The sequence below is a fragment of the Leiobunum rupestre genome, chromosome 11 (genome assembly GCF_980474605.1).
Source record: "Leiobunum rupestre chromosome 11, qqLeiRupe1.1.hap1, whole genome shotgun sequence".
NCBI classification, from domain to species: domain Eukaryota; kingdom Metazoa; phylum Arthropoda; class Arachnida; order Opiliones; family Sclerosomatidae; genus Leiobunum; species Leiobunum rupestre.
In genome coordinates, this window is record NC_143394.1 from 33,702,934 (window position 1) to 33,721,724 (window position 18,791).

The window sequence follows — 18,791 nt, forward strand, 5'->3', positions numbered from 1 at the left end:
AATTGATATTTTTCACTATTTTTACTACTTTTAGTCGTTAAAAGACTATATATAGCCAGATTTTCGATCCAACCGCGATTACCCCTGGTCGGTGACTTACGGGTTGCGCTTTCGTGCTAGGCGTGTGAAACACTTGTACAGGCGGAAATAGGTCATTTCGTCTACTGGGGTAGAAAATTTGATATTTTTAAAACTTTATTGAAATAATGGAACCATGGAGTAATTAATGTATACATTAATTAGTCCATGATAGAACGCGTTTGTTGAAGTAATGATTTAATTTTCAAAAATATAGATTATCCACATTCAGACCTCCTAGACATGACGGCAATATTAAAGCCGGGAAAACGGTAAAATCTACTCGGAAATTAGTATTTTTCGCGTAGACGAACTGTTAGGTGGTATCTCTCGGGTGGTCGGTTACAAAATCCCCCTATCCTCGCGGTTCTAACTCGTCGATTTATATTCGGTGTCATATTAAATATTATCCCAACTTTTCATCGTTTCGGCGTCGGCGTCAACTGCAGATATCCCCTTTCACGACCCACACTCTCTCTTTATTCGCCCCCCCCCGCACCCTTAGTCCCCAACATCGTAGCGAGGGGGTTAAGCCCCTATTTTTGGGTTTTTCGGTGAACTCCGGCGTACGTCATGCCAGGCCGCGCCGTTGGACGATGCCATCGATGTTTCTGAACGATTACATTCCCTCGGAGGCGTCGAGAAACTATCACCGGATTTTTGGTCTCAGTCTTAAGCCAGTCGTCGTTCGGCGCTCCCGAACTCGATCGGTCGTCGGCGTGACGGCGCTTCGGACGCGGTTAGGTAGTTGCCGCGACTGCCTCGCGAAGAGGGGCTTTACTTTATGGTTTTGTCGGGATATGTTCGGGGATTACTTACCGAAATGGGGAACTTTCTTTCGGCGACGGTCCGCGCTGCTTTCCATTAAGTCCTAGTCCTGGGAGGCACTTAATCGCGGAGACCGAGTCCGTCTTTTGGCAATCCGTGGCCGCTATCTTCCCGCGGATGGATGATTAGCGCCTGATGCGTTTTTTCGCCGTATATTTACTTCATTTTGAATCGCTTAATGGAAGACTCTTTTACCCCATTTATTATACCGACAACCCATTAATGCAAACCCAGTTACGTATATAACAGGCGCCAGTCGTACGAAAACCTGCCCCGAAAATCCCCGTCTGTAAATCCTTCTTCGACGACTTTTTATTCGCCATAGCACTCACCAAAAATAAGATCCGAAAATCCTGAAGGTTTTTACCATCTTGTAACTTTCTATGGTAATAATGTTTTTCTCCAATAACCGTTTAATTTACGCAATAAAATATATTATATTATATTTTATTGAGGAAATAAAGCTGTTATGGGATAAAAAAAATATCCGTATACGGAAATAACCTTTTAATAATATCCTTAACTAACTGAACCTTTTGTTGCCCAGTTGGAATTGTAACAGAACTGACAATTGTGAGTAACATAACTTTTTAGTGTTATATTAAGATCCTAAGGCTCTCTCTGATGAACTAAATCTTCATTGCGCAGTAACTCTGAAAATAATTTCGGTGATTATTTTTTATAATTGTTATACCAATAGGGTCATTCCATGATAAATCGCCTAAAATTTTACACTTTGAACCCGACCCCTTTCGAGTGCATATAGGGCGCAGAAAATATGATCATGAGATTTTCATAATGATTGGAAAAGCCGTTTAGGAGATGCAGCATGCCTGTATTTTCAAAAGCCGACCTTGTTGAAAAATGGGTTTTGAAATTATCTGTTCCTTTTTTGTTAACTTGATTTTAAATTGTGTTCAGTTGAATTTCTAAATTGCGTTAGAAATTCTAACCTGTGCTTATGAGAGATTTTTTGCGTAATTTTGTTATAACAATTTTGTATTTGCGCGTGTTTTCAATGTTCGGGTTCTCGTTTGTGACATTTCTGTTCTGCGCGTATATTTCAGTGTATTTTTTATGGAATTCGCTATTTTCGGGCTTTTACTATATTTTGTTTTTGAAATGGAAAACGGAAAGCTTTGGGGATTTTTGGGCTGACGCCATCCTTGCTGGCGCGAAGAGCCATTGTGTGAATTTCGGGGAAAATTTGTAAATCCGTGTTGGGACATTGACGAGCGGCCGTTGAGAGAGAATTCAAATCTCAGTGGTCAGCTAGTTTTGGAATGTCGTCAGGGCCAAGAAAGTGCAGGAAGACGCTCGGTTTCCCAATTCTCGGAAACCAGGGTTTTTCTTGTGGGGAAATTTGGAGGGACGAAAAGAAGAACTTTTTCGTCAGTTGAGGTTTCAAATTCGATGCGAGCAACAATCGCGCTTGTTCTTTGCTCTGGGAAAATATTAAGATTTTGTATGTAAACCCTTCTCAAACTCAAGTGTTTATAATCCTTTTTTTTTCATTACTATTATTAAACGATTTTGTATTCAAATCCGACTTAATTCAATTTTAATTATTCCGAAAATATAAGCTGCGATAAGGTTATCGTTTTTCAGTCGGCGGTAACTATTAATTTATTAGCTCTCCCCTTCGGTTCGACCCGGGTCTGTTAAATTATTACAGACCTTGACCCCCTAGCTAGATTTTGAAATAACTAATTACATAAATATAGCAAAATAACAAATGAAGCTTGTGCCCAGCCAAATGAAAGTCTCCAATCAATTTTGTAATAAGACTTAATTTGCATTACTTTCTTGAAGATTAAACGATTTGACCTTTGACCTCGCCTAAACACCTCGATCGTAGATCACAAATTCTGGCATTTTTAAAATCCGCAATATCAACTACATAAGAATCACTCAAAATCCCAAAGTAATATTTAGAGATATACGTTTTGGAATTTTACCATACCCCACAAGAAATAACATAAAATAGGAAAATATTTATTCTGATTTTACAAACAAATCAGCTTTTTTTTGTGTTTAAAAAGGCATCATCCCGACCATAGAAATAAATTGATCATACACATGGGTATTGTGTTACTTATGATATTAAGCACTAATATTTTACAATAGTAAACGACCATCAGTCATTGTGCTTATTGAGAACGTATTACTGAAGTAGTGTATTAGTTTGGATATTATTTCTAATTTTGTAATAATAATAATAATAATAATCAGCTAGGCTAATACCCAAGTCACCACCTTAGGCCTAAGTCATCGAGCGACTTTTAAAGCCATTAATTTAGGTGACCGGGTTTAGAATGCGTAGGAGGATGGTGGCAAGCCCTGCAAGCCACGCGAGCCAACAGCTCCCTACACTAACTATTACCGTTAACCTCTACAAGTTTTTAGGGAAAGGGAAACCGAAGAGCTCGGGGGAAAACCCCTTAAACCAGCGGGGAGAGAACTTGCGAACTCAACGCGGAAGGAGTAGTTCCGAGTTTTCACCCAGTGCCACAAGCTGGGATCGAACCCGGCTCCTCTTGCTGCGAGTTTCCATTTTAACGCATTCATTGGATTTAAATTTTAGTAAATAACCTCGGAATATTTAGAATTGAATGAAATGGTTGTTAACATCGGGCATTTTCGAACCCCTCCGCTAATAATCGCGTAACGCAGTCATCTCAATTCGACCCGATTCGACTCGTTTTCTAAGTCATTTAGTCCGCTTTAAATCGTTATTTAAGCTTAGTTACATTCGCGATTGGGACCCGATTCAGTGACATCAATTACGCGTCTGCGCGGCCACTCTGCCGCCTGCTCCTGATAGCTAACATTGATAAAGCGACCCTTTTCTGAGCAATTAAACTCGCGACTGTATATAAGTTCATTAGTCCGGCTTTCCCTAATGCTGATCGCTGCTTTATCACGGAACCTATTTAGAGAACGTTCCATTTAATTCCAACCTCAGCCGTTAGATGACGCCACCATTTAACGTCACCACCCTTCCTCCATCCCTCTCTCTTCTATATTTCGTATATCATTTCTTGATGAGGCTGCTTCCAGACTCTTATTTCTCCATCTCAGATTACACCCCAGGTGCGTAGCGCCCCCTAGCCCTCTTTGGCCGCAAAAAAAATAAAGATACTGTTTTTTTTTTTGCGACACCCCTTTTTCCCCACCCCCGAAATTCCTCGAATAAATGTTTAAGCGGGCCACTAGCGCGGAGAAGTCTCGAACATTTCACGCCTTTCGCTCGGAAAAAATATAAAAATGGTGGTGAAGAAAAAAGGCCGAGCCCAGAGGCGAGATCCGACCCTTCTTTCGGAGTTTGGGAAGGAGCAGCGACTTCTAACGGCGCGAGATATGATTACATAATCGATACTAATCATTCTTCTCCATGGGCGCGTTTTCCAACTCTTATTTTACGCTCACTTAAAGGGGATTTTATAGCGGCGAGATACGCGATGTGTGTATCGGCTTTCTTCCGTTGAAAAGAGATATTAGATGGGCGGATTTCCAAATGGCAGGCTTCCTCTGGACGGTCTAGAAAATCAACGAGAACGTATCATGCAAATGACATCCGTCGGTGATCATGTTTGGGAAATACCAAGTACCTCTTGCCCCATCAAAAGAATTGCTTAGATTAATGCTATCAAAAATATCGGGTGAATATTTTGCGCAGTCAGAGTGCCGCGTTATACGTAAGGCTGACTAGGCTGAAGTCTAGGGCCCACCGAGAACACGGACCCGGCAGGGGCTCAAAGCCTAGGGGCCTAACTGCCATATCGCCTTGGCGGATTTGGTGGTTTGCAGTGGGTCTCCGGTGCCACCTGTGCCGGGTTACTCTAGGCCGCAGTGTACCCGTCGTTCCCCTTTAGGAGACACTTCTAACGGGCTTTGGCTCCTTACTTAGAGGTGGGCAAATCAGATAAATTTACTGCCAAAATATCGAATAACCATAAAAATTGCGGTTAACTGTTTATTTATAGATATTATCTACGGATAGAAAGGGATTTAAGATGCAAAAAAGAATTTTATTTTTCGGATAATCGTCGTTTGTGGATAAAAAAAGATAAAGTGATTAATTCTTATCCACACGCCGACCTCTATCCTTACCTACGTAGGTAGGGTGCTGAAGCATCCGCTCTTATTCCCACTGCTGTGTGCGAAGTGAGGGGTTGGTCGTCCCATTGTTGCACCTTCTGCTGGGTTGAGCGGCTCGCGTCGATGGTGAGACCGTCAACGGTAGGGTTCTCTTGCTGCCTTGGATGTTCTGTCACCTGTCCGGGCTGAGGACGCTGGCGTAGGGCATTATGATTAGAACCTCCGGTGGTGTGCACTCTGTTTGCGGTACACCGTGCTACAAATCTGATACACATGCCATGAGTTAATACGGCACTGGTCACAGCCCAGTTGGGCTAACACTGATATCCCCTGTCTGGGTTAAAGCAAGAATGCGTAGAAGTAACATTGTCCCCTGCTGCCATCTAGGAGCAACAAACGCAGCATTCCACACAAGGAGAACGCAACCCGTCGAAGGTTGTGCATTTTCTTGTGTACATTTTTCATTGGTTAGACGCTTTAGCGCCTGCTGCCGTCGGAAGCGGAAAATTCGGAAATTGTCTCCCCTTTCCGTAAAACGTTCAGCGTAAAGGTTCGTCCAATGAAATTTGTACACAACACTGCGTTAGCGTGTTTAAAGGCTAGCTGCGTTCTCCTTGTGTTTGTTGCTCTTAGCTGCCATGATCTTATACTTCTCAGAATGGAAACGCCCTTAAAACCTTATCTGTAACGCCATCTGGTAAAAACAAAAGTAGGATATATTTATCCCGCTCAGATTTAAGATTCAAAAATATAATATAATTTATTAATTGGCATTTGTTGACTGAAGTACTATCAATTATAATTATAATAATAAATATTAATAAATTATAATTTAAAGACTCCATCGCCTACTAGACGGCGCCAGTCAATTACCTCAGTTTGAAAAGTATAACTTGGTGTCAGTAGCTAATATTTTAATAGTTGTTAGTTACTTCTATCCGCTAATTTCATATTTCTCACGGCAGGTTTATAATAAGCTTGTTATAATGATCGTTAGTGACGTTTGTAGCTCGCGTCAACAATTTTTCGATTGAGATCATACTCCCTTTAAGTCAGTGTCGGACTGGGTCTAATATAATTGGTTGCCAGAAGACAAAGAGCCCAGGCCTTAACAACTATAACGCTATCATGTTTAAGGGGGCCCACTTTCCATCGGGCAAGTTCACTTTATGGCCAGTCCGCTAATTAATTAATTATTAATCAAATAGTCGTTCTGTAATGAATAAGGCGTTGCAATATTAATTTAAAATTAGACCTAGTGCAGAAGTTAGTGAGGCAAATAAATTTTTCAAAGATACAAAATACATAATCAATATTTTTCAATACTTTACCTCCAAACATTCATTTATTTTACAAAAATTGTACGAAAAAATTTGGCAATTTGGTCAGGGAAAACCTGGAAATGTCAGGGAATTTAAATCCGGAAATGTTGCACGAACCCTGTCAGTGTAATAGCCTGGAAATATCAGGGAAACGCTTTCCCGCGTGTTGTATGCACTCTGATGATAGTACAGCGGGCGTTCTCACATTTCGAAATCGATGGAATGCACGCTTAATATGCTAATATATGAATTAGAATGTCTGTTGACTCTATTTGGGCTAATGCAGAACGCTATATTTCGGGTATCTCTTTGATCCTGCCGTCAACGTTCCGCATCTTCGCTTTTCATTAACTACGGCGGATGCAGAGCATCACGCCCACCTTCTTTTATTGATTATTTCACTCTCGTTAAAGGCGGAAACTTTTACGCACGTTTGATCCTATTCACACCGCTCAACATTTTTGCCCAACTTTGTTAGTGAGCGCAATTTTTGACCCCAATTCGTGGACCTTAAAGGAAGTATAACGGGATTTCCACAGTACCTGGAAAACCTGGAATTCCTGGAAAACTCAGGGAATTTTAATATGGGTATAGAAATCAGGGAAAAGTCAGGGAATTTGAATATGGGTATAAAAATCTGGGAAAAGTCAGGGAATTTGAATGTGGGTATAAAATCAGGGGAAAGTCAGGGAATTTGAATATGGGTATAAAATCAGGGGAAAATCAGGGAATTTTAAAAATAAGTCGAAAAATCAGGCAAAAGTCGGCGATTTTTAAAAAATAGGTTGAAAATAAGGGAAATGTCTGGGAATTTGAATATGGGTATAAAAATCAGGGAAAAGTCAGGGAATTTGAATATACGTATAAAAATCAGAGAATTTTAAAAATCGGGAAGTGTCAGGGAATTTTAAAAATTAGTCTAAAAATCAGGGAAAAGTCAGGAAATTTTAAAAATTTGTCTAAAAGTAAGGGAATTTAATTTCGGTGGCAGATAGGAAACTTTTACTAAAATATGGGTTAAAAAATACAAAATCCTGGCACAAAATAAGTCAGAGAAAATCTCCGGAGATGGTCAGGGAAAACCTGGTAAAGTCGGGGAATTTGATTGTGAAAAACTCTGGCAACCCTCTATAACCTGCAAAGAAATCTTTATGGAAGACGCTTCAATTTTTCAAATTTCCCTGCACAGTGCTGCCAAATATTTCTAAAATAAAAGGCCAGAGCTGCAAACGTTGTTGCTCCACACCAAATACCCGAGGTTAGATTCCCTTTAAAATTCATTTTGCGCGTGAAAATACGACGCCTTGTTAGAGTATAAAAGCAGGTAAATAAGCCCACTATACCTCATAATTAATGGTAGTGTCGCGAGCCACTGAATAAAAAAGTCACGTGTTAATGTTTGTTTTATTTGAAAGGCTAAATTTGATAGCACGCGCATTTTTTTCTATCAGTAGGTGCGTGCGATATTGAACGAGACCTTCGTTATTGAAACATTATGCAGCGCGCGTTAAAATATAAATCTTTTACACGTATGTCGTAGCTCTGTATTAATATTTCTAGGCAAAACGCTAAACGGGTTTTATTTAAGCGTCTATTCGCAAAATATATTTAGTTTTCGTTCACACGCCTCACAAAAGTTGTTAAGATTTCGACAAAGAAAATGACTAGTTATTGCTTACAAAAATATCTCTACTAATACAAAATAAGTCAATATAGGTATTTAATATTAATTGTATTATTTTGTATTGCATAATAAAAAGAACCTGTACGAAAATTAATAGATTTAAATATTTTAGAGTTCTTACTTTTCCGGAAAACTAAAATTCGAAAAAATAGAAAATGTAAACATAAATATATTTTTAATAACAGTAAACATACTACAAAACATTAATAGTGTTACATTGTTAATCCGTTTAAACTAGTCTAGAGACTAGAGGTTTAGTGTTTTTTTTACTTTTAGATTCGAAAAAATGAGGCGAAAATGCCGCTTTATTTAAATTTGCAAACAATATTAGACTAATCATGGAATTAAAACCTTTTTTTATTTTTTTCGTAAAAATACGGAAAATTTTCCGACTTACAACTATAATATTTAGAGCTAGGCCATGGTCTGTTTTAATAGAATTTGGCCAACATGATATGGAACGGTTTTAACCCCATTTACACGTAGGAACTCGGTTTTCGAACAAAGTTTTGCCATAGTTAAGATGATTCCCGGCTGAAAAACCACGCCCCTTCGCGGGGAAGACGCTCCGTTATCTTCTGTGAATTCTCTATCGTAGACGGCACCCTAGGCCTCGTTTCTTTTGGCGAGTCTATTTTTAACTGCTGGTTTTATTTTTGTTCCTTGTCGCGGTTGTGAGAGAGCATCAATTAAGATAAGGCCAATTTCCTCCAAGTGCCGCCCAGATCGATTAGCCGGCATGCGTAAAAAGCGAGACTGAGCTACATCTTTCTCTTCAGATCGTTAAGCCTTCGAAAATTAGAAACAGTTTCACGAGCCACCAATTTAACGGCTAAATATTAACCAAATAGATCGTTAACCGGTCTCATCTCTTACCTACGCCTCCTTCTACGCTTCTCTTTTCCAGCACGAATTTACTATTCGCGAATGTTGACTTTGTCGGAATAAAGTTTGGTTTTCGAGATGGGACGCAAAAAGTCATCATAACCCTTGACCTTGGTTTCTACTAGCGCGTCATCCAACTTTGGGACGTACAATCGTTTTGCATAACGCCCCCTAGTGGAAACCAAGCTTAAAGCGACTGTCGGCTCTATCATTGCCACCTGTATTATGAAAAGGCCCCTGTTATTAGAGATGGCCATGCATCCATCCGATTCTTCTAAAATAAAAACAATTTAGTGGAGATTCTGGTGCCATCTATTAATGGCAAAGGAAGCTAAAATTCAAAATAGCGAAATGATAACGTCGACAGAGAGCCATTGTAGAGTATTATATTTAGACAACTTATACTCTATTTAGTGGGATTTAAACTATATTATATATATCCCATGTAAAAAATATTGTTTAAAATTACTGTAATTTATGTTATGGACCAATTTACAAATGATTTAATCAACGCGAGGGGTACCTATAAGTATCGCCTTTTGGGTCAAAATGTAGCTTAACTATCTTGTTTTGTGGTCGACGATAGCGACATCTGTTGGAAAAAGAGTACTTGTCGTCAAGCGGCCACTTGCTTTAATACCATATTTTTGCGTCGACGCCCAAAATCATCGTAAGCCAAATTTTAAGCCGATCTGCTAGAAATCTCAAATCGGCTAGGTCGATTGGCGAGCTAGAAAAAAATCAGTTGCAAAAGTCTGCGAAGTGCGATCTAGAAAAAAATGAGATCTAGCCAAAATAATTCTAGCCGAAATTACGCCCCGCCCACTTCCTAATCAATAGGAGAGTCCTATTTTCGCGGTAATTCGCGGTTTTTTTAGGCAGACGACAGAGAAACGGTTTTCGTGAACTCGGTGAAAATTATCTTTTGATAAGTTTGCCTTCAAGAATTTTTGATAATTTTGTGTAGTTTGGTGGTTGAATCGTTAATAATGATGGCACCGTGGGAAGTATACCAACCAAATTATAATGAAAGAGAAAAAGGGGCACTGGAAGTCAGGCAAGGTTTAATAAATTGAAATATGGGGTATGGAAAAAAATACAACAGTACCGAGGAAGTTTCCCAAGGCTGCGAAGAAATAGCTAAAGAGGTGTTAGCAGTTGGTTCTGGTTTTATCCGAAATAGAAAACAAATTAAGGAAAAATGGACTGATTTGAAAAGTAGAACCAAAAAGAAGGTACAAAATATCCAAAAAAGCCTAAAGAAAAACCTGAGCCACCATTAAGGCCATATTATTATTCAGTTCAAAAACCGCCTTCGCAACTCTAGCGCGTGACAATTTTCGATATTCTTTCAATATATTTTTTAAAGAACTGGGACGGTAGACTCATTTCAATCAGTTGGTGTTATTAAAAGAAAAACACATACCTTAGTTGCAGAATGTAACGGGGTCGACTTCTTAACACTTCAGGCTCAAAATCAAGTCGTAGTTCATTCCATAACTTCATAAATACGTGTTTTGGTAGTCGGTAATTCTCCGAAATCTCTTTTTCATCCAATTCCAATGGATTTTGACGTTTATGTTGTACTCTTTAACGTCTCAAAAGCGGTTCTCCAGCTTCGTTTTCATGATTAAAAAACCCGCCTAAAATCGATTTGGGTACATTTGTTCGACTTTCATTCGTTCGAACGGTGGTACAAATGTCCGAATGATCGCCAATCAACTAGAAATATTTATCGCTAGCCGTGTTGAAAATTATACTTTTGCAACGCGTTTCACAGCTAGAATCGCCAACCGTCTAACCACGCCTATTTTGGCTAGAACTATGACGTAAAATTATAGCTAAGCATACTTTTGCAACGGGCCCTTATCATAATGTTAATATTTAAGCGCGCGTTAAAACCTTTTTACGTTTTAGGCTTGAAGGCTGGTTTTCAACAGACCGAAAACTCGACAGCGGTGAGCGGACTTTTAAAATCTCCGTTAGCCTAATAAATTATTTTGGCGTCGACACTCGCCGTCGCGGTGGTTTTTCCTTTAGTACCAACAATCCTTTAATCCTACATAGTTTTTAATTTTTCTTTTAAATTATTTCGTTTAAATAATTATTCCTTTATATCGTCCTTTATATATAACCTGAGGTATTTGGTGTGGAACACCAACGTTTGCAGTCTTGGCCGCTCTTGCCTTTGGCTTTAGAAATGTCTGGCGCCACTGTACAGGGAAATTTAAAAAATTGAAGGGGTATTCCATAAAGATTGCGTTGCCGGTTATATTCCCTATGCTCACACTTGCATAGTTATAAATTTGTATAGATATGAATTTTTGGACCATAGCTAAATTTGATGATAAAATTAAACTTTGTAATGAACTAACTATTACCGTCGTACGTTTAATTTTATCAAGTTATAAATTTGTTTGTAGTCGCCAAAATACATTATAAACAATGACATGTGATAATAGTTACGATATGATTTTTGTAAAATCATATATATTATAGTTATTTTCTAATTTAAATAAATCTTAACGCGTCTTAAGGATGAAATCTCCGTGGGTTGTTACTAGGTTTTAGAACTACCAGGTAAATATGTCCAAGAAATCGCCGTCACTAGCCTTTTGACGGATCAACCAAGGCTTATTGAATATTGAAACGCTTTCAGAAGTAAAAAATAAACGCTTACTTTGGCAAAATAATGATGAATTAGCCTTTTCACCTTACGTAAAGCGGTCGATTTGGCGAAATCACTAAGCTGCTAGACGAAAATCTAGTTTGTTTCTCGCTTTGGCCGCTAGGTGGCTGTATGGCAACTGAGTCGGAACATCAAATTCAATTTGAAAAGCACTATTTTTACGGTGATTGTTATTTTCAAAATTGCGCGTACGTCCAAATACGTATTTAATTGATAGGAATGCACCGATATGGGTACAGCCGATATATCGGGGGTAATATCGATCGATATTAACAAAATTATCTATCATAACAGTAGTGTATCATTGTAAAAGAGGGTTCAGTACACTGTCATACTATTTTATTCTAATTTTTCATTAAAATATATATATATATATATTTCCACCAAACCATAGTTGTCATAATACACAAGAATAATAACTTTTGTTTATCCACGTAGTATAACCCAAAAACCTTTCGTCGTCGTGTACCCATATGTATCCTATATTTTACTTTCTTTGGCCTATTTTTATATTTTCCTCTATTTTGCCTATGGAGTTTCCTACATTTTCCTTTATTTTACGCATTTTGTATCCTATATTTTCTAATATTAGTTCCACATCGGTGTATTCGGGTGGGCAAACCTATACACCCTTAGTAGATACAGGTAGGCAAACTAATACAAAAGCGGTTGAGGCTACGTGATTTCTTATCGTTTGATATATAAATTGCCATCCTAGGTTAAAGAGTGGGTGCCGCCCACCATCAGGAGACCCGGGTGGGCAAACTAATATAAAAGCTGTTAAGCCCATGTGATTTCCTATCGTTAGATGTATAAAATACCATCCTAAGTTGAAGGATTGAAACTTGGGCGCCACCCACTCTCAGGATACGCGGGTGGGCAAACCAATACAAAAGCTGTGGAGGCCATGTGATTTCCTATCGTTTGATATATAATTTACCATCCTATGTTAAAGAGTGGCCACCGCCCACCCTCAGGATACCCGGGTGGGCAAACCAAATTAACCAATACAAAAGCTGTTGAGGCCATGTGATTTCCTATCGTTTGATATATCATTTACCATCCTATGTTAAAGAGTGGCCACCGCCCACCCTCAGGATACCCGGGTGGGCAAACCAAATTAACCAATACAAAAGCTGTTGAGGCCATGTGATTTCCTATCGTTTGATATATCATTTACCATCCTATGTTAAAGAGTGGCCACCGCCCACCCTCAGGATACCCGGGTGGGCAAACCAATACAAAAGCTGTTGAGGCCATGTGATTTCCTATCGTTTGATATATCATTTACCATCCTATGTTAAAGAGTGGCCACCGCCCACCCTCAGGATACCCGGGTGGGCAAACCAATACAAAAGCTATTCAGGCCATGTGATTTTATATTATCTCGGTGATTAAATTGGTATTTTCTTAGAGCAGATATTTAATATGGATTATTAACAACTGCATAAATCATATTATTGCAAGAATGTATTTATGTACTAAGAATATGGCAAGACGGAGATTCTGTCCCCATGGTCGCATACTTTGCAGCTTAAGGGCCTGTTACAAAATAACTAGCCAAAGTGCTAGCCCATTGAATTTAACATCTGTGATTCTAGCAAAGTTCGACTGCTTTGGATTTTTTGGTCTCACTCTTTCACGTAGACGCGAGCGTAGACGATTCCAATCTTTTAATTTTATTGTTCAATCGAATGAGACCAACTTGGTTTTTTCGGTCACTCTCCCTTTAAGGGGGCTGGTCGGAGGGGCGGAAATTAACGGCACTGCGTGCGCGTCAAAGAGTTCTATCGAATGAGACCAACTGGTTTTTTCAGTCACTCTCCATTTAAGGGGGTGGGTCGGAGGGGGCGGAAATTAACGGCACGCGTGAGGGGGCGGAAAATCTCTGGAACAACTATACAAACAATAAAAGTGTTCAAGTCTAAAAGTTCAAGCATTAAATTCGAAGAGCACGGTGAGATGGCTTGGTAAAGGCGTCGGTTTTGGAGATTACGCGGCCAGAAATCTGGATTCGAATCCCGGTGTCTCCAATAATATAAATTATATATATAAATTATTTTTCGCAGCTCCATCTACCGTGTCGTCGCTTTCCACGCCAAAGAAACAAACAAACAAACAACACTTAACGACATTCCGTCCATAGCAATAGTCCCACTTCGATATATATATCTATATATATATCGATCGATGTGGAACTAAAAAGAAGCAAAATCCTGGATGGTACATCAGAAGTACATTTGTATTTGATGGTCATTGTGTCGCGAAATCGAAATCACTAGTCCTGATATACAGTCTACTTTGTTAAACTTTACGATCGGCAATCGTGTCGAATTCTGCGCCGAAATATTTCTTCTCCGGGAGGTTTGGCCGTGACAAATTTACGACAGCATTGTCGAACACAAGTTGGCCGTAATATTTTTGCTTTCTGAAGCCGGCCGTCGTTTAGAAAGTCAACTAGACAGTTTTCTCCTCCGCTTTCCGCCTTTCAACGCATTTTCTAAAGATCTCTTTTCCTCGCTGCCAGCGCGTTTTCTTTTTTTACTTTTCTTAGAAGTCTTCGTTTATATACGAGAGATTTTGTGTTGGCAGAAACGTCTTTTAAGCCACTGGCCGAAATGAAATGACCGCACTCCAAGAGAGAGAGAGAGAGAGAGAGAATGATTTCGGACGCAGCTGTTGCCCCTTAATTATATATACGAGATCGCCGCCGTAAGAAACCCCTCCCACGCCTACAGCGTTCGAGTGGACGTTAAGCGTCCGACGTTACGAACGTCTAGGCTTCCACGGCGCTTCTTAGACGTTCCGTCACTTTAAAGTGGTAGCCCCGTTTAAGCCCCGTAAATCTTCGCTTAACCTCCGTACTATACAGGGTGGAAGCCTCAGCCGTGGTCCAGCCTCGGTACTTCTCCTAGTACACCAGAGTGCTGCGGGTCGAACACTTCTACAGGCGCTGGTAGGCCACAAATAGACCAATGGCCAAATTAGAAGCGCATCTTTATCCAATCGCCCGAAAAAGCATTTGGAAGATGCGCTTCTAATAATCCCATTGGTCTACTTTTGGCCTACCAGCGCCTGTAGAAGTGCTCGACCCGCAGCACTCTGGTGTACTAGGAGAAGTACCGAGGCTGGACCACGGCTGAGGCTCCCACCCTGTATACCGTTCCTCGGTCACTATATCTTCGCTGTTTCAACACAAACGGGAGAAGAACCGCGCCACCAAAATAAACTACCCACTCGGCGAACGTCTCTACCCCGTTGCTATGACGATACGATGCTATCGCGCTCGCGATTTCAGAATAAGTTGGTGGCGGTTCGGTGGTCTAGCGATCCTCGCTTCTGTTATATTTTTTTAGTTAAGAGTCGAGGGTTGTTTTCGTTTTAAGCCCTTCCGCGGCCGAGAAGATATACGGCGTCTGGCCGGGTGGTCCGACCATTCCCGGAACGCTTCTACGCCGCTGCTGGAAGATATAAGTTTGACCGTGGTCAGCAGTTTTTCCAGAAAAGTGACCAGTAGTGGGGTGTAAAAATAGCCTATGGGAAAAGTAAAGGCGTTCTAACCTATAGTCGACACCCCGGTCACGTCTACCGGGGAAGGAAGGATTGGACCTCCTAGCCAGCGTCGAAGAGTCAACCTAAACGCTAGTTTAGCCATCTCTAGGATGGAGTTTCCCCCCCCCCCCCCCGGTTAGGAGCCACAGCGCGCTGTAAATCAAGTTACAGGCCCGGGCCCTCGCCTTCTCACTCGTTTTTCACCGGTTGCCTTTTTACGCGCCGAATAAACGCGCGAGGCTAAGCCTACCTCCCCATCCGCCACTGGAGATCGCCGGGGGAGTTTCATTCTGAGATGAGCTTGTAAACTTGGCGAGATTGCGGCGGGATATTCTAACGGGGCTATGGTCCGTTCTTATCGTACCAATTTCTACGGACTCCTCGGCCGAATGAGAAATAATAAAAAATATTTATCCCTTTCTACTCCATTTTCCTCTCTCAGTCCCCGATGGAAGAGAGAAAAAAGATGTTTTAGAGGATTTATAGATGAAGTGGATCGAACCATTGTCGAGGATCGTTTTATTTTTCTTACTCGGGGTCGCTGTCTTTTTGTTGGTAGGGCTGCAGCACGCCCCTTTTATCGAACTGGATTGCGCGTACCATAATCTTGTCGGGAAACGATGGCGACACGGGATCCACGCCGCCCACTACACGCTCCCGCCTTTCTATAAAAACACTTCTTATTGGTATCGCCGAAAAAAACATTTTACGCTTCAAATGGGTTTATTTCCACGCTATAAAAACGTTGCTTTTCTGTAAATGAAAGTGTAGTATTTTAAACGAACTGGGAGATTTATTTTCACTCGAAAAGTTTCCAAATATATACAAGCAATAATGTATTTTAAACGAACTTGCAGTCTGTGGGGGTTTTGGAGATTTATTTTAACGCGAAATGTTTCAAGCAAGGATGTATACGGTTTACAGAGAGTGTATAGGCTGCACCCCGGCTCGGTTCGGGATGCCCGGAAAATAAACCACGTCCCTCTGCCTTCCTTAGTGTAACGTTTCCAATCTTTCTCGCGGTAAAGGAGTATCCTGATTGATCTGTCATTTGTAAATTAAGCGTACGCTATTGTGAATCACAAAGTGTTTTCATATGGTCAGATCAGTCTGACGGCTTTGGCCCCGCCTACCAGAAAAAAAATCCCCTCTCCGCGCACGTAGTTGTTTCTTAAACTAACATAGTGAAGTCAAAAAAACCGTCAGCCACATCGAGACGAAAATCTGCCGCGATAAGCATTCCAAGTAGAGGTATGGATTCCTGTTAGTACGGATTTGAAATTTTAAGTTACGTAGCTCGTGCAGCGGGACATTTGATACCGTAAATTTCAATCACCTTGAACCATGCCTTCAAGGTCACTCAAAAATTATCAATTAGCAATTGTTCTTCAATTAGAAAAGTGTGTGCCATGACATTTTAAGGTCAAATGGATTTGAATCGCTGTAAATCTAATAATAAATAAATAAATATAATAATAGGAATCCTATTAAGCAAACTTTAAAATGATATATATATATATATATATATCTAAAAAAATAATTTTTATATTTCAGGAATCGCCTCTTCAAGGTTAACTTGAGCAATGTCAATCGTAGTCGCTGCGACGTAAGTACAAAATGAATTATTTAATTTTTAAATTAGCTTCAAGTTTTTTCCATGGTTTTAATATAATAGTTCTTTTTATAAAATAACGTTGGCCATCTTGTTGAAATTTTGCCTCCCCGCTTCAGCTGTGGATCCGTTTTCTCTCCCACTAAAGAGTTTATGAACTCATTCTTAGGCATTGGCTGAACTATTCCAGGGCAACATTTCAACAAGTTGGGCAGGCGTAAAGACATTTTATAAAATCAACTATTCTGTAAACTTTACCATAATTATTAATATTAACTCTTAAAGGCCTAGGATTTCTTCTGCCTGTTTTCCTTGGACGTTTTCTTCCCGCCGCGCAAATATCCTGGTGGTAGGCCAACGTGTTCTGCGGTTGGCCGAAGTAAGGCCGAAGTAAACTTAAGGGAAAACAGGCAGAAGAAATCCTAGGCCTTTAGTCGTACCAAATAATTATTTGTACCCTTCAATACAATCACGTCGGTAAACGTCAATTATAGGGCACCAATCAGATAACGGTCTGATTGGACTTCGAGCAAAGCTAAAACTCGACTCATCATACCTAAGTAACTGACAATCGAATAAATGAAGCCAGATTGAACTTGTCCAAATTACACACGTTTTCTTTAAAGAAAGAATAATCAAATAAACTTTGCACCAAACCCTTTTTGAACTACGCAATATTCATGTTCTTTTCAAAATCCGAGAATAAAATAAACTCCCAGCGAAATCGAAATACGTTTTATCCATTAAAGATTGGCGCCCTAAATATTTACAAAACCGTGTTTCTTTCTAATATATATTTACCGTAAAGAACTTGGAAAGGATAATGTTTGACTATCTTAAAAAGGTTTTTTCTTATTATTATATAATATATTAATTTTATATAAAACAACATCTGGTTGACAGAGTTGAAAGTAAAAACATTTTGACTCGCTTAAATATAAGAATAATATAATATAAAATCTATTTGAACGAGTAAAAACGTTTTTCTTTTCAACTATCTTAAATAGATTTAAAATTTTATATTATGATATAATATAAAATTTATTTGAACGAGTTGAACCTTTTTCTTTCTAACTCGCTTAAATATATTTTATATTATATACATTAAAATATAATATGATATAAAATCTATTTAAGGTAGTTAAACCTTTTTCTTTTATACTTTTACAAATCGGGTGAACATTCTTAACTTAAAAAAGGTCAAAATTTCTGTTATATATATATATATATATATATATATATATATATATATATGTGTGTGTGTGTGTTCGTTTATCCGCTTACATCTGTTAGTGCCAGGCTCTGACTCATTAATCTAGCCGTAAAGGGTCCGGTTGAGGGTATCCCTTGTGGGAACCCTTCCGACCCCTCGTCAGGATTTATACCCCCCTTGAACCTTTAATAACCCAGCACCGATCGGGTCTTAACTCGATACATCTAATGTAGAAGAGATCCTCGTTTCTTGATCCAGTTATACGAACAAGTATGGGCTTTGATTCGATTTAGCGAAACCTCCGTTTCGTTGTTACCGGCGAGGTTAAGCCTCCCGGGTTGCCCACGAGAACGAAAGTCCCGCCTCCCACGCCACTTTGCTGGCGTTTCGTCAAGCTAACTTGGTAGCGCCGCGGAGACATTTCGAAGTTTCGGTTAAAACGTACCAAGCAGTTCGCTATTGTCTATCTACAAGCCATCAGTTTCCCCCATTTGCTCGAATTTAGTACTAGAGTATTTTTATTTCATTATCTTCAGATTGGTTCGTTAAGGGAAAGGGATCTATCGCGGGGGTGTACCCCTTATAGCGATGCCCCATCTGTTTAGGGGATCAAATTGGACGTTGTAATGCGATCATAGGGTTCTTTATGCCCATGGACTCTAGATAGCCCCAATTATTTTCAGATTAAATGATGTTATTCTGGATAGTACCCACTAAGTAAATCGATTGGCTGGACATTGCACCTTACAGCGTTCTAATATTGCTGTTTTCGGATACACCGTTTTACAAATTTAAAGGTAGTAGGAACTAAGTCGAAGGTAGTAGGA

At 39.7% G+C, this 18,791-nt stretch overlaps 1 protein-coding gene across 2 annotated transcripts in view; it reads left to right on the forward strand.

The window, feature by feature from the left end:
- The window catches only part of Sema2a (Semaphorin 2a), a 216,565-nt gene that overhangs the window by 113,823 nt on the left and 83,951 nt on the right, over nt 1-18,791 (forward strand). For both annotated transcript variants that reach the window (XM_090162799.1, XM_090162798.1), the window contains exon 3: nt 16,694-16,745. In XM_090162799.1, coding sequence (XP_090018925.1) covers nt 16,694-16,745 — 52 coding nt within the window. The remainder of the gene's footprint in view (nt 1-16,693; nt 16,746-18,791) is intronic.